At 41.9% G+C, this 17,386-nt stretch overlaps 1 protein-coding gene across 1 annotated transcript in view; it reads right to left on the bottom strand.

Annotated features, from left to right (window-relative positions):
- INVS (inversin) overlaps window positions 1-17,386 on the bottom strand; it is a gene marked incomplete at its 5' end in the record, with an annotated part of 306,815 nt that overhangs the window by 104,208 nt on the left and 185,221 nt on the right. Inside the window, 1 exon segment of the mRNA XM_083377072.1 lies at window positions 14,756-15,051. Coding sequence (XP_083233198.1) covers window positions 14,756-15,051 — 296 coding nt within the window.

The raw sequence follows: 17,386 nt of genomic DNA, 5'->3' as shown, positions 1-17,386 counted from the left end.
GGGGGCCTTCACCCAGGTTCGCCTGGTGCACCAGTTGCGGCCCTATCTAGACCGGGATGCCCTGCGTGCGGTCACTCATGCGCTCGTGACCTCTTGTTTAGACTACTGCAACGCTCTCTACATGGGGCTGCCCTTGAGAACCACTCGGAGGCTCCAACTGGTACAGAATGCAGCCGCAAGAGTTGTGTTGGGAGTCTCCCGATACTCCCATGTTACACCTCTGCTCCGTGAGCTGCATTGGCTCCCAGTTGTCTTCCGAGTGAGATTCAAGGTTCTGGTAATGGTTTTCAAGGCCGTACATGGCATGGGTCCAGAGTACCTTAGGGATCACCTGCTGCCGGCATCAACTTCCCTCTGCCCTGTGCCACCGGTCAGAGAATGTCGTCTGGTGGCCCACAGGGGGAGGTCCTTCTCTGTGGGCGCCCCGGATTTATGGAATCGGTTGCCGGTTGAGCTCCGGATGGCGCCCGACCTTTGCTCCTTCTGATGCGATCTGAAGACTTATTTGTTCGAACAAGTCGGCCTGGCCTGATGGGGGATGGGTTGGGATTTTATTGTTGTTTTTAATATATTTACTTACTGTTTTAGCTTGGGCATTGTGTTTAATTCTTTTTTAACTTTTTTATCTTTGTACTTTTATATGTTTGCCCTGTTTACCGCCCTGAGTCCTTCGGGAGAAGGGCGGTATACAAATAAAATTATTATTATTATTATTATTATTATTATTATTATTATTATTATTATTGTTGTTGTTGTTGTTGTTGTTGTTGTTGTTGTTGTTGTTATTATTATTATTATTATTATTATTATTATTATTATTATTATTATTATTATTATTATTATATGCTGTGATAGCATGTCTTTGACACTGTCTCTTTATCTTCTTCTGGATCTGCCTCGTCTTTATATATGCCTTGCATAGTATAGAATCCCAGGATATTCTCTATAGATGAGCAAATCACTTAACTTGCTCTATGTTAGGCTCAGCAAGTTGGCAACAGATAATATTTTGCTACAGAAATTACAAGGAAATACTAAAGTATTGCTCCTGGAAAATTAAGGGGCTAGGTGTCAATGCTGCTAGCATCGGATGTTTTTGCATTGACAACAGATGGAGATGCATTTTATTCTTTTTGCTTTTAGAGTTAGATGATGCTCTGGAGGGGGGGATCTGCATGAGAGTCTAGCTTGGGGTGTCAAACTCAATTTTATTGAGGGCTGCATCAGCACTGCGGTTGCCCTCAGTGTGTGTGTGTGTGTGTGTGTGTGTGTCCAGGGTGGGCGTGGCCTACTGGGTGGGTGTGGCTGCAGTGCGTGTGGCCTACTGGGTGGGCATGGCCAGCTCTACATCTTTCGCATCAAGGGTGCCTATGGGGGCCTGGGCAGGAGTGGGACAGATCTGAGAGTTGCTGGTAGAAGGAGATGGGACCGGGACAAGTGCCAAGGCATGGTCCACTGTAGGAGCCTCACTGTTCCTCTCAGGCCATGCGGGGGGGGGGGCTGGACAGTGGCATGGAGGTCAAATGCCCAGCCCAGCCCTCAAGCACCTGCGGCACTAAGCCCATCCCCACTTCCCCAAGAGGGCGCCCATCTGCACTTACCTACTTCTCAAGGCTGCTGCTGCTGTGCTTGCTCTCCTTAGCCAGGTTGCTCATGATGGGTATGAGGGCAAAGTCAAGAGGGAGGCCCACTCCCTCTCCATGTGAGGAGACCTGGCTTTGTATCCAAAACTTCCTTAGCAACAGGATGGCAGACCCCCCAGGATAGGCCAGGAGGAGGGAGCAAGGGAATGGTGAAAGGGCAGCAGGGAAGGACTAAGGCAGGACTTCCCTCAGACCCTCCCTCTCCTTCCTTCCTTTGAGTGGTGGGAAAATATTTGAGATGAGGGAGGGAGAAAAACAGGCAAGAAATGCAGCTGGGAAGTGTCATCCTTTATGAGGAATGAAGAAATGCACCATCGCCTGGAAGTGGCCAGCACATGGCCCTTGCCTACTTCACATATCTGGCTTGGTGGGCTCTGGGGGAGGGGATGCCATGAGCAGCATGAGTCAATGTTACCTGCGCAATGCTGCCCAGCCCCCAGCCTGCCCGGTTTTGGCAGGCAGTGGGGTGCTCTCCTCACAGTGCTGAGAGGCTGAGCCAGGTGGCATGAATCTGAAGAGAAGCGCAATGCTGCCCAACCCCTAGCCTGCCCGAGGTAGGCAGAGGCATGTGCTGGCCACTTCCAGGCAATGGTGCATTTCTTCATTCCTCACAAAGTGTGATACCTCCCCAGTGCGCACCCAGGGAGCAGGGCCAACGCAGCAGGGGCTGGTCCCTCACTGTTTCCAGACGACCTTGTAGAGCTAAGACTGAATGCGTTTCAGCATAGATGGCTACCATGAAATTGTACATTGGCTTTTGGCTGGCCTGGGCTGAGGCCAAGACAGTGGGGGCCATTCTCTCACTGTTTCCAGGATGGCTTCGTGGGCCACATGAAACCACTTTGCAGGCTGGAACTGGCCCCCAGGCCTTGTGTTTGACATGTCTGATCTAGCTAGACATAATAACACTGAACCTAGCATGAAAACCAAGGTTATTGAAGTAAGAGATGATAAAGAATTGGCGGACTGGAGAGCTGGAGGGGAAGCCTGCGCTTTAAACTAATTGGGGAATGTGATTTATGACTGTTAACTGGGGGAGGGAATTGTGCTTTGATACTATGTGCTCAGGGAAGGGGAATTCAGTTTTTGGCTTTGATTATGTTAGTGTCAATGCTATGCTACTCAAATAAAGATTGTTTAAGGTAAACAATGCCTCAAAGTTCTTTGAAGAATTTCATCTGTCAGAACCAAGACATTAAGCCAAAACCTCCAACTTTTTCCTAACTATCTTGGGGTCCCGAGTCCCAGTCGCTGTCCCTAGAATCAAGGGATAAGCCGACAAAGATTTGAGGAAGATCTCAGCATGGAGAAAGAAAGAGTGCCTGAAACCAGCACCCCGGCGGCGGCTGCTACCCTAGGGGGGAGAGCGACAGCTTTTTCAGGCCTCCCAGCTGGGGGCAAAGCCCAAGGCGCTTTGTCAAAATGGACCCAGGCCAGCAAAGACTCCAGACACCTCGAGATGGCCTGGCCACCCTCAAGTGCTTCAAAGGCAGATGAGGTTGAGCTACTACAAAGAGATTCCTGCACGTTGCACTCCCCAGACTGGTGGAGAACTACAATATTGTCCAACGATTTTGGTGAGTGGAAGTACCTGTCCGCAGCTCACAGCCAGTCAGTGGAGAAGTTGGTGGAGAGGTTTGAGGAGCTAGAGATGAGAAGCAGAAAGCAACCTTCCCATTCCCATATGCCAGTGATCATGATGATCGATGAGGCAGCCATCAACTCCTGATAAGGGAAACCCCCAGCCCCTCCTGTGCAGACCAGGCAGCCTCCCCATCCTTGAAGCCTCTACCAGGGCCTCCAGCCCTGCAGAGAGAGATACTTCCAGTCATCACCCCTCCAAAAGCCCAGATTGCCACCGGTGAGATAGGAGCCCGAGCTGTCACTGGGACAGCCAATCCCCAGATCGACATGCTTATCGACCACCTAAACCGAGGCCCATACAGCAATGGAGGATGTTGCAGGTCCCACAAGTGGGGGGCCAGCAGCCTGTGCCAGTGCAGCAGCCAAGCTGGGGGTGGTTGCAACCCCTGAATATGCAGCAGCTGTTGGGGGCCTTGCAACAACTTGGGGTGATGCAGCTAGCAGGAGTCCAGCAACCAATGGGAGTACAGCAGCAGCAGTGGGGGTAGTCATCTCCCCCAAATGTACAGCAACCACTGAGGAGCTCACAAACGATGGGAATCCAGCAACAATACACTCCAGGGCCGCAGAGGGGCCCACAGTAACTGGGGATGCCACAGCCCCCCTCAAGCCAGCAGCAGTGGGGATTGGAAGAACAAGTCCACAAGATAAAGCAAGCTGGCAGGCCTGCACTGGAATACATACAAGAATTTAGCAAGATAGCCGGTCGGATAGAGGTGGCCCGAGCAATTCCTAGTCCAACACATCAAAGGGACTAGACCAGAGGTCAGCAACCTTAAACACTCAAAGAGCCAGTTGGACCCATTTCCCAGAAGAAAAAAACACTGGGGGCCACAAAACGCATGTGCGTGCACATACACAAGGGGGGGAAGCTTGATTGAAGAGTTTAATTAAAAAGAAATAGAGCCTGCTGTGCATGAGTTCTCTCTCTCTCTCTCTCTCCCTCCCCCTCCCTCCCTCTTTCTCTCCCTCCCTCCCTCTCTCTCCCCCCTCCCTCTCTCTGATCTTCTCCTCACCTGGCAAGCTGGCTTCACGCTATTCTTGGACAAGCTGACACACATTCCTATTGGGCTGGCTCTCCTGCCCTTGAGAGCTGCTGCTTTCTGAGGCCACTCTCTTTTTTACACACACACACGCACACACATACACACACAGAGAGAGAGAGAGAGAGAGAGAGAGAGAGAGAGAGAGAGAGAGAGAGAGAGAGAGAGAGAGAGAAGGGAAGCGCAAGTACCTTTCTCTATCTCTCTCTTTTTCTGAAAATGGCGGAGGATGACAGGGAGCTGCAGGAGAAGGCTGAAAGAGTCGCATGCAGCTCCAGAGCCACAGGTTACCAACGTGTGGAGTAGACAATCACTTCTCCTAGGCCTGTATCTATCGAGCAGTACCTGATCAGCTGCAAGAATGGTACCAGGCAGCAATAAGACTAGACGTTCAGCTTGCCAGCTATAGGAAGCCACTCCCACCTGAAGCCAAGTTGAGGCCAAAGCAACCCAAACGGCAGCCACCCCCAAAAAAACCTCCAACTGCTGTGGCTACTGCACGTCCCAGGCCACCTGCAGGCCCACCAATCAAGTGTTTCCAGTGTGGACAATAGGGACATCGAGCAGTGAATTGCCCGGTCCTCTACCCTCAGCAGCAGAGTAGACTGGGGCCAGCAATGAGAAAGAACCTGGCCCAGCAGCCAATGAGAGAGAAATCCAACTGGATCACACAGGAACCTGTTGCCCAAGTCACATCCACCATGCAGGAGAGTGCCAATACCCAAGCCAGACCCGCCGCCACTCTATCCTCTTACAACAGTGACGACAAAGGAGAGAATAACCTGATGGTGAGTCAATACGCCCCACCTTTCTCACTACCTGCCAAACTCATAATTCCTAATATGGGGGTACAGGTAGATTTAAAAGTGCTCTTAAAAGTAATCCAACACTCTGGATGCTCCCGGTGCTTTATTAGCTTGCCATTTGCCATGAAAATGGGCATACGATGGCTCCCTAATGGGAGGAACTTTAGTCACACAATTAACTGAACCCTACACTTTGAAATAGGTGAGCACTGGGAATTCATTCAAACCCATGCTGGCTACTAGTTATGACTTTGTTTGCTTCTAGCTTTTTGCAGATCTGTTTTTTGATAATTTTTCTAGGATTTTCCCAGGTATTGATGTTAAACTGATTGGTCTGTAGTTTCCTGGGTCCATTTCCCCCCCCCTTTCTTGAAGATAGGGACTGTATCAGCCCTTTTCCATTCCTCAGGTACTTCCCCGGGGCTCCAGGATTTATGAAAGATTTATTTATTTTTATTTTTATTTTTTATTTTTTTTATTACATTTATATCCCGCCCTTCTCCGAAGACTCAGGGCGGCTTACAAGCTTAGCAGTAGCCTTCATTCTATGTATATGCCTGCTTGTTAGGGCTTTCACACACACCCCAAGTACAACATCATAGTACAACATCTGTCAACTCCTTCAGAACTCTGGGATGTAGCCTGTCGTGTCCCAGTGATTTGTATTCATCAAGGTTGTATAGGTGTATCCTTCCCATTTTCTTGCTTATTTTAATTTTTGGTTCTAATGTGTCTTTTGCAGTGGTTTTGGTTGTTTTGGGCTATAGTTTCTTTTTGTGTGAAGACTGATGCAAAGTATGAGTTAAGCAGCTCTGCTCTCTCCCTGTTGCCTGTAATTTCCTTGCCATCTTCTCTCTTGTGTGGGCCTACAGTTTCCTTGATGTTTTTCTTGTTAATATGTTGGAAGAAACTTTTTTTTATTGTCCTTGATTTCTGTTGCAAGTCTTTGTTCATTCTGAGCCTCTGCTTTCCTAATTTCATCTTTGCATGTTCTGGCTGTCTGCTGATAATTGGCTTTAGTTATGTGCCCCTCTTTCCATTTTTTGTATTTGTCTTTTTTGTCTTTTAGTTTGTTAGAGAGATCTTTGTGCAGCCATGCTGGTTTCTTCTTGGATTTCTTGTTTTTCTTTCTCAGTGGTATTCTGCTGGTCTGGGCTTTTGTGATAGCATTTTTCAGTGTTTCCCATGCTTCCTGGGTTGTTTTCCTCTTTAGGATTTTCATCCATGGGATTTTTCCTAGGTTCTCTCAAAATTTGTTAAAGTCGGTTCTTTTGAAGTTTAGGACATTGGTTGGATTGTTTTCAATTGCTAGTGTTTGCATTATATTAAATTCCAGTATGACGTGGTCACTTTTGCCCAAGTTTCTGGTAATTTCGATTCCCTCTATGACTTCTTCTCTGTTGCAAGGATTAAGTCCAGTATAGCTTTGCATCTAGTTCCCTCCTCCACCTTTTGGCTGACAATGTTGTCGGCTAGATTGGTTAGGAATCTGTTTGATCTTCCGCTCTCTGCAGTTTGTCTCCCAGTTGATATCTGGATGGTTGAAGTTTCCCATTATTACTGTGGTATGTATCCTACATGAATTTGTTAACTGGTTGGCAAAGAGTTCATCTAATTCTTCTGATTGGTTGGGTGGCCTGTAATATACACCTATGGCAATGTCACTTTTTTTTCTTTTATATTGACCCATATACATTATGCAAAAATCTTTCAGTGAAATCAGTTGTCTTAATAATTACAGGGGACATAAAAACAATAAATCGGAAGAGATGAGGAAGGTCTTATTTTGGATTTATAAAAGGAACATGTGAAAAACTTGGAGATAAAACAAAAAACAGTTACTCAAAAAGACAAAGAGAAAATGATAAGAAATCAACTTCTACACACTACTTGATAAAACTAAAGCTTATTGTTTTAAAAAATGAATGCCAAATCATTAAAAAGAGGCTAGACAGTCTCTTGTCTGAGATGATATAGGTTCTCCTGCTTGAGCGGGGGCTGGACTATAAGACCTCCAAGATCCCTTCCAGCTCTATTCTATTCTATTTTATTCTATCATTTAAAAATGGTATGTCTCAGTCTGCCATCTTCATTTCCAAGCCTCATTGATATCCTATCTTCAATAGCTAAGGGATTTTTGCAGAGGAACAATTAGGGTTGTTTACATGACTCTCTGTGCCTTTCTTTAGTGATGACCACCAACATTGGTTCTTAACCAAGTGTAAGTTTTTGACAAAACCAAAATGTCCCACAAATTTGGAGTCATGGCTTTTCTGTAAGACCACTATCTGTTGACTTTCATGGACATACAATTTTGCTACCACCCAAGCTAAACCATGTTGCATCATGCATTTTCCCTTGTCGGCTTGGAACCACTTGTTCTTCACCAGAGAACACGAGATACAACCCTGGAGAGAGTGCAGGTCATCAAGTTCACCCCATCCCCCAGACATAGCGAGAGAACTTTGACTGTCCCAACTATGGCTCAATTGAGAGCAACACTGACTCAGATGATGATCCCTTGTAAAGTTGTCCAGTCATGTCAGTAACCATCCCCATAGAACTGATGGTTCCATCTTGGGGTGCAAAGGAAACCTAGTGGCCCTCCTGGACTTTGGCTGCACCAGATGTTGAAAAACTAGGTTTGAGACTTAAGCAACTCAAAGTACTCATGGCTTTCTGCCATCTGGATGGCTCAATAGTGTGTGTATGTGGGGAGGGGGGAATCCCAGCAATGTTTGTCACTGAACCATCAGAGATGAGATGAGACTTTGAGCTTTATTGTGGCTCCTGGCATGGAGAGCCCCCTTATGCTAGGTTTGGCATGATTACTAATGTAGAATCCCTATGTGAACTGGAGAAGGAGCTGTTAAAAATTCAGCAGGCTAGCCCAAAAGGGGGATTAGGAAACAACCTTGAGATCCCCTGCCCCTAAACTGCCATGGGCAAGATGAAAAGGGAGGTGGGAGCTGTAGCAAAGGAATGCCTCAAAGGTGATCCTAGAATGCTTAAATAATTATGACATGACTTTTTTAGTGAAAAGAGTTTGGACACACTTCCATCTGAGCAGCCAACTGACTACTCCATAGAAATCTACTGTAAGTGATCTTCGCTTTCATGGAGTTTTACTTCACAAAAGAGATTCAAGAAAGGATCCTCCCATTGACCCAAGTATAGTTTATACAAAATTGAAAGAGTCAATTGAAAAAAGATTACTTGATAGCAAAGACGATGAGTTGGCATATTGGTCTCGCGTACTTGATCAAAAACATTGGCCTGAGACTTCCGGGGGGCAAGGCTCCGCCGCCGGCAGCCATTTAGGCTGTCAGCCCTGACGCTCCGTAGAATCGCCAAATACAGTGCTGATCAGCTGTTTTAGTGGCTCGGAAGCCCCCTCCTCGGGAGAAGAGGAGGGGGTGAGCGCCCAGGCAGGGGTAGAGCTAAACTGCCCAAATCTAAACTATGCTCAATGACCCCTAGAGTATTAGAGGAACAGTGAGTCTTCATAGATAAAAACCTAAAGCATGGTTTCATACAGCCTGCCAGAACTAGAGTGGCTGCTCTGGTGCTGTTCAGGGAAAAGAAGGATAGTTTATGGGTTGACTAAATGCTGTGTACATTGAAAATGTCTATCAGTTGCCTTTGATAAAGGATATGCTAGCCCATTTGGCCAAAAGGAAGATTTTTATCAAACTGGACTTGCGGGAGGAGTATTACTGGGTTAGGATTAAGGAAGATGATGAATGGAAAACAGCATTTAATTGCCCCTTAGGTTGTTTCCAAATCCAAGTTCTCCCCTTCGGGCTACAGGGTGCTCCTGCTGTAATCATGTAGCTGATAAACTAAGTTCTATATTAACATGTATACAAAGAAGTTTGGCTCTATTTGGATGATATTCTAATCCATACTGAGACTACGGCAGAGCCCATAAAATTGGGCAGGGTTGTGCTCAAAAAACTTAAGAGCAACCCAGTTGTATGTGAACTGTCTAAATGCAAGTTCCACCAAATTAAAATTGACTATTTAGGGTATCGCATCTCCTACAAAAGAATAAAAATGGACTCCGAGAAAGTATGGACAGTGCTGGAGTGGGCTCCTCCCTGCACACAGAAACAGTTGGTGTTTGCCAACTTTTACTACCAATTCATTCCATCGTTTGCCCAGATAGTCGTCTCCATCCCCAAACCTAGCTAGCCACTGAGATGGACAATGGAATAGCAAGCGGTATTTGAGAGGTCAAGAACTTATTTGCAGCAGAACTGGTACTGAAACACACAGATCCCAATGCCCCCTTTGTGATTCAGGCAGATGCAAGTGATGGTGCTCTGGGAGCTGTGCTCTTGCAGAAAAATGAGGGTATTCTGCAACTATATGCCTTTACTTCCAGAAGCTTACAGAAACTGAGCATAGGTGGGCAGTATGAGAAAAGAAGGCATGTGCGGTGCGCGTTGGGCGCTCTTAACCTGGAGGCATTTCTTGGAAGGGGGGAAAACCCCTTTTGAGGTATGGGTTGATCGCAAAAACTTAACAAGCCCTAAAAATCCGATAGAGGTTATCTCCCAAACAGGTCTACTGGGCTCAATACTTTAATCAATTCAATTTCACCCTGCGATATCTCCCAGGGGGAAGAACTTCCTAGCAGATGCCCTATCCAGATACCACAATATTACAGTTCAAAGCCAGAGGTGGTTAGATTGGTTATTCCCTCCCAGCAACTAGCAGCTCCAGTCACCCCAGAGTGTAAGCTAAACTAAAATCCACAGTTAGCTGCCCTAACTGTGCCTCTACAAAAAAGCAGCAAGGAAAGACTCCAGGGTTCTTCCAGCCAGTGGCTGACCCCAAAGCCCTATGGAAAGAGATTTCAATAGACTTTATAGTAGAGCTACTCAAGAGTTCAGGAATCACTGTGATTTGGATGTTTCATACAGCATGGAGCCCCAGAGAGAATAATCTCACACCGCGGCATCCAGTTCACTTCATAGTTTTGGCAAGAGTTCTTAAAACTTTTGGGGACCAGTCAGGGGCTTAGCTCCTCCCATCATGTGGAACTAATGGAGGCTGTAAATGTGCAAATGGGATCTTGGAGCAAAATCTCAGGTGTTACATTAATTATCAACAGCAAAGTTAGGCGGACCTCCTTCCTTTCGCTAAGGTTGCTAACAACAACTCAGTACACAGTAGCACTGGATTCATCCCCTTTAAAGTGGCCACGAGGTAGGACTTTGTGTCTATCCACAAGTTGCCTCAGGCCACCCCACTGACTGCCTCCTTAAAGGAGTAGATCACCCCACTGCAAAACATCTGGCTGATAGTAAGAAAAGCCCTGGAGAAGCAGGGGAAGCTGACAAGAGATGTGTGAAACAAAACAGAACAAAACTTTAAAGTTGGGAACAGGATCTATTTATCTACCAAGTACCTAAAGTCTAGACAACCTTCCAAAAAACTGGGCCTGAAATATATTGGCCCTTTCCCCATTAAAAGAATTATTAACCTGGTCACCGTTGAGCTCAAACTTCCAAAAAACCCTTAGATGGGTCCATCTGGTATTCCACTACAGCCTATTGAAACTGGAAATCACCTCCTCACTATGGCCCAGCAATGAAACTATCTCCTGGCCCAATTATGATTGAGGAGGAGCAGCACTTTGAAATCAAAGTCATTTTGGACTCTCATACATACCAAGGGAAAATTCAATATCTAGTAGCATGGAAAGACTATCCACCTTCCAAAACCAAATGGGTGGACTCAAAATATATCAAAGCTTTTAAATGGCTTAAGAGATTCTACAAGCAATATCCAGAGTAACCTTGTTGAATAATGACTAAATAGGTTTATATTTCTCTCTTGCTCTCTCCCCTTCCCCTCTCTTTTTTGTTTCCTCTGCAGAACTAACAGAGGGGCAGTTTGCCATCTTCAGCTCTAAGCCTCATCGGTGTCCTTCCATTAATAGCTAGGGGTGGAGGGGGGAGCGAGGGAACAAATGGGCAATAAACATGTATTGAGATAGCACTGGGAAATAGGGAGGGGGGGAATTACAGTTGAGGAAGACCAGGGATGCTTTGAACCAGTTTGTGGCAGTCTTCAAGGACACAGAGATGCCAGTGATACTTGGGAATTGAATGCCAATTGCTCCAAATACTGAAGGTTACCAAAACACCTGGACTTTCCAGGCTATGTAACACCTTCAGTGGAGTTTAGGGGATGTCAGCGCAACCTATTTTATGTGGAACAAACATCATTATCAGTTAAAAACCAGAATCCATGAACACCGGCTAGCAGTCAAATGCCACAATTCCAAATACTTAATTTCTATACATACCGGCCCCAAACAATACCAATTGAGCAAAACAAAAATCATCGGCCACGCTATCAAATGCCACTCTCATGAGTTCATAGAAGCCTGGCACTTCACAAGTTGTTTATATTTTCAACATACATTTGAATTGCCTTTATGCAATTTATATTATTTCTCTGGCATCATATACCAATGATACATAATTTTATAAAGAATCTTTTTAAGATCATAAAATAATGTAAATGTTAACCCTTTTAACAACATATTTTTTGACTGATCCATCTGTACATTTTAAATTCTTAGCCTACTTTATTATACATTCTTTAACCTGTTTTTCCGGTTTCAAATTCAAAGTTTGTATGCTTTAGTAGTTACATGTTCATCATCATGTGGAATAATTGAATCTTTATAACATATTATACTCCATTATCTGTCCTATGCAGGAGCATGACAGGTACTACCATGCTAGGGCTTATTTTCTGGTTGGGTCTTATTTTCAGGGAAACAGGGTATTACTTCCACTTTTTATTAAATAACCTGATCATTCCGAATTATGTTAACCTTAAAATGCTATTATTAGATCAATCTAATTCTCTGTCCACAATTCTCTGTACTGCTAAGTAATTTGCTCTTTACACAGTAGGACTGATTCTAACCCTTTCAGACATTTTAGACTATATATATATATAGAGAGAGAATATATATTCTCTTGTATTCTGTTTTAAGTAACTGGTCTGCAATCAAACAAAGATTTGAAGGGTGAAGAAGAATGAATGAATGGTCATCATCAATGTCCAATTGTACTTCAAGTTCTGTCTTACTTTACTCCATTCCTTTTTATGCATTTTGAAACTTTCTGATAACTGTAAATGAGAAAAGAATTGACAACTATATCCTTCTGCTGTTGATTTTAAATTCCCCTATGGTTTTCCAATATTTCACCGTATGTCAATTATTTGCATTTATTGGCTGTTTCTGTTCTATGGTATGTTTCTTGAACTGAGATCCATAAATTTGTCTTTAGCCACAACTTTGGTTTATATCTATTCCATATTCACAATATGGCATATCTAAAATTATTTTTAAAGTGCACATCAATTTTAATTTTATCATACCATAAATATCTATGGCATCCAAACCTCAGGTCAGGATCTTCTAACTGTAAACATCTCTTGTTTCCCAACAACATCCATTCTTTCATCCGGATCAAATTACAAGCAGTGAATTACAGTTTCAAATCCAGTAAACCCAGTCATCCTGTTTTATAAGCAACCTGTAACACTTTATATTTAGTAAGGTAAAGGTAAAGGTTCCCCCGCACTTGCGTGCTAGTCGTTTCCAACTCTAGGGGCCAGTGCTCATCTCCGTTTCAAAGCCGAAAAGCCAGCGCTTGTCCGAGAACGTCTCTGTGGTCATGTGGCCGGCATGACTAGACGCCAAAGGCCCCTGGAACGCTGTTACCTCCCCACTGTAGTGGTCCCTATTTTTCTACTTGCATTTTTACGTGCTTTCGAACTGCTAGGTTGGCAGAAGCTGGGACGAGTAACAGGCACTCACTCTGTTACATGGCACTCGGGATTCGACCCACCAAACTGCCGACCTTTTGATTGACAAGCTCAGCGTCCTAACCCACTGAGCCACCACATCCCTTTTATATTTACCTCTTGCTTTTTCCCTTGCCATGTAAGTTTAGATACTGTATATCTTTTTGCCATTAAATGATATACATTATTAGTTTAAATGATTAATGATACATTAGTTTTCAAGATAGTGTCTGAAAGAAAAACATTCTTAGCAAAATATTCATTTTTATCACAGAGATTCTTCCCAATGATGACAATTTTATTTTTTCCTAACCTAACATGTCCTTTTTCATTTCAACCTGTCTTAACATAATTATTTTAAAATACTGTATAATTCATATTTGTCATAGTAATATCCAAATATCTTACTGTTTTCTAAATCTTAAAATTAGTTTTCTCCATCAATTCTATTTGTTATTCCAATTTGATATATTTTTTAATATTTTTATCTTCTCATTATTAAAACCTCAATATTAAAGTTATTTAATTTAAATAAAGGCCATTAATATTTCTATTCCCCTATAGTAGATCTTCCAAAACCAAACCATCTAACTAATTCTTTTACATCATAAATTCTTTCTTAGCCTTAACCTCCATAACTGGTAAAAAAAAGCTTTAAAAATTTGAACTTAAAAATAGTATTTTGCTACAAAGGATTTTAAGGATTAATATTCAACTTAAGCTAGAACTTTTCCTTTTAGGACTGATGTTAACTATTGATAACAGTTAGAAAAAAGCCTTGAAAGATTATTGCAATATATGATTACTGCAACAAGAGTACTACAGTATATGCATAGAGATAGAGAGATTCAACACTACCCACTATGAAGGAATAGTCAATGAAACTGACACATCTTGTGAGTTGTACAGTATAAATTAAATTCTTTAATTAGAGAAAAGACACTATCTGCATTTATTGGCAACTCTTGTCAGCTTTTTGCATTAAAATGAAAAAGCTGAGCCTGTTTTTGGCTTTGATAATTGGACAGAAAATATAGAAAGAAGGGTATTATGGCATCATGGTTAAAATATAGCTATTACTACTGTGAAGAATACTGTAAGGCACTTCTTCGTATTTTTTTCTCTTTTTCCTTAATTTAATTTAATTTTTTGCATTTTTCTTTCTGTTTGTCATCCTTCTTTTTCCTTTTTCTTCCTTTATGTTAGTTTGTATTAGTTTTTGTCTTTCTTTATAGACATTTTAATAAAAATGTCTATGACCCACCCTATTCTTTTCTTTTCCCCCCTGCTATTGTCAAACTCCTGGAGCACTGAGTCTCAACTGACTCAATTTTGTCTCATCTGAACTACTTTTGATTCCATTTAGTTTGGCCTTCTTCCATATCCTCTCTGTTGAAATATGCCTGATGAAAATATGCAATGATATATCTTTACTCAGCTACCTTTCTTATTAGCCTTTTTTACATATATTGTTCCAACCATTTGAATCCTTCCTCAAAAACTATGACTTGTTTTCCTTTTTCTCTTCACTATTGCTATACTTTTATATACTGACACATCTTTTTCTATGATCAGCATAGCTATCCTCTATTGACCAGAAACCCGACACTTCATCAAGATGCATTTGCTGCTTAATTGGCACAAATCAAATAGCAGAAAGGTGACTATGGTATATATGGTAGTATAAAGCACTGGATTCTTGCTTTCCCAGTCTCCCATTTTATGGTTCAGAAGAGGAGTCTGGTTTTAGACTTGACAAATGGTAAAAGAGTTTACAAACCCATTTTTCTTTTGTGATCTTCACCAAGTAGCTCTACTGAATGACTTTTGCTCTTGATAGTCACTTTGCTCGATAATACAGTGCTTCTCTTGCTTTTTCCTAGTTGATTTTGTGATCTGTTGCCAGATGGATGCCTTTTAATAGGTGGAACAGAGCACTGTGAAGTATGAACTCCCAAAAGATTTCTTTCAGTCTCTGGAAAATTTTGTTGCTGCATATGGATCTTAGTAGTTTTGCAATTCTGCATTTCTTTCTGCTGTTCTGAGGCTTTTCTTTTACTTTCTTCTTCTCGTTTCCTACAGTCAATATTTATAATATTTAGGAGTTAATGGATTATAAGAGTTATTTTGAATTTCTCACTGAAAAGTTCTTAAAATGTTAGAAATTGTTTTAAAAGATCAAAACCACCTATTACTTGTACCCTTTTTCTGCTAATCATAGATTATTCACGTAAAACAGCCTAAGGACCTAATCCAACCAAATTAATAATTATTATATTATCTCACTGATGTCATTGGATATTTAACTACATATTTAATATAAAATATTTGCATATTGATTTAGATTGAGAAAATTCTGTACAGTATCATAAACTAAGAACTTAGATTTTAGTTTAAAAAATCTGTTTCTCATACAAAATCCCTACGTTTTTTAATAAAAGAATTAAAACATTAATTAAATTTAAATATATTAAAACATAGTACATGGAAAATAATATAAACAATAGAATAAATAATGAAGCAGCAATAAAAAGCTTAAAAATATCATAACAGCAGATCAAGTAATCAGTTCTAGATGAAGAAAAGGTAATCCAAGTGCAAAGATCACACCTATAACAGGCATTGAATCTCGCTGGTAATGTATAAAGCAGTTTTTCTAATTAATGTTTTGGTTACAACCTAAATTGGATCAATGCAACACATATAGGTTTGCCTTTGAAACTTATTCAGGAACAAAAATTAATGAAAATAGGGCATATTATTGTATATTTACTATACACCATGCAAAGTGTAGATATGGTTCACTGCAGTAATGAAAGTATTGGTTTAACTAATTTCTTGACTACAGATCTCATTGTACCTTACTTTACAGATTTGTTCCTAGAGATGAAAATTAAAACTCTATATAAACTGTACCCAGAGGGAAAAGGATACAAATACAATAAATACATTGTGCTTTCTTTCTCTTTAGTAAAATATAAATTACTATATATATTCCTGTTTGAGGACTAAGAATATTTGAAAGATTATCTCTTCCAGTAAGGATTAGCAGCCTGTCAGGTCCCACCCCAATCCACGTCTTAGGAAAGAACAACTCTTGGAGACAGAATTGTCCAAAAAGGAACTTTTACTAAAACATAATTGTCAGTGGGAAATCTAGACAGGATCTGAAAACTGTGTTACAGGTTGGTACTTTTAAAGTGTCCCCGAGTGAAACCCCCCTCCCCTCAGCCCATTTGGTTAGTCCTGGATCAATTAAGGTTCAGGTGTCAAAACCTTCCAAGGGAAGAGGGATCTTCCATGCCTTTACGACATTTCCTTCCTCCCTTTCAGATTCTAATCGGAGATACAAACCAGATCTCTCCCCCCCTCCCTTGCTTTGTTCTTCTCAGTTCAAACGTTCTTCCCCTGGTCTAATGACGGCCTCTAGGCAGGCTGAAATAAACACCCTTGCAACAAATGGATAAGGATAGCCAATTAACATCTTCTCTTCTCTTCCTTGGGAATGGCAGAATCCAGTGAGGGATGTAAGATTTTAGAACATACAGATAGGGATTTATGAATGGGATATAAATGGATTCTGACACAGCCTATGTATTGGATTCACAACAAAAGCCCAATTCTTTGTGGAAACATGAGGCAACCATAGTTCATTTTCAGCATCTTAATTCTGAAGACAAGATTGTTTAGTTCCCTTCCATCCTTTAAAGAAATATTTTTATCTCTTTAAATTTAATTCGCCCCACAATAATATGACAGCCTTCTCCATGGAATCAATTTGTTGCAAACAGAAATCCAATACAAGCCCAAACACAAAATGGAAGTAAACAAATAAAACCTGCAAAGACAAAACAATATGTTACATAATGGATAGTTGGTAAATGTCAGATCAGAATATTCTCTGCCATTTTAAACTTTAAGTGTTGTAACTTGATTTATGACTGTTGACACACAACAGACTATATAGCATGCCTTCATTGATTCCTTTGTTTCAGAAACAATCCTGAAATGTGCTGTTTCAATGAGATGTGACAGGAAAAAGCCCTAATTTTAACTGTCATTGCTATCTTGTCATGCATTCTCTTCAGAAGCAGCTAATTTAATCTCAGAGCCTGAAAAGCTACAAAGTGAGTTGCAAATTGCACTTTGGAAAGCTAAATCATTCAGCCTTTGGCATTGAAAAAGTAGCTTATTTAAAATTTTTGCAATTTTTGCAATTTTTTCTCCCTTTGAACCTGGAGGAAGCTGAATACCTAGATCCGTACCAATCGGGTTTCAGACCCGGGCACAGCACGGAGACGGCATTGGTCGCGCTGGTGAATGATCTCTGGCGGGCCCGAGATAGAGGTTAGTCCTCTGTCCTGGTCCTATTAGATCTATCAGCGGCTTTTGATACCATCGACCATGGTAT

This window comes from Vipera ursinii (assembly GCF_947247035.1).
Source record: "Vipera ursinii genome assembly, chromosome: Z".
Taxonomy (NCBI): Eukaryota; Metazoa; Chordata; class Lepidosauria; order Squamata; family Viperidae; genus Vipera; species Vipera ursinii.
The sequence above is the reverse complement of the archived record's forward strand: the minus strand, read 5'-3'. Positions and strand labels throughout refer to the sequence as shown.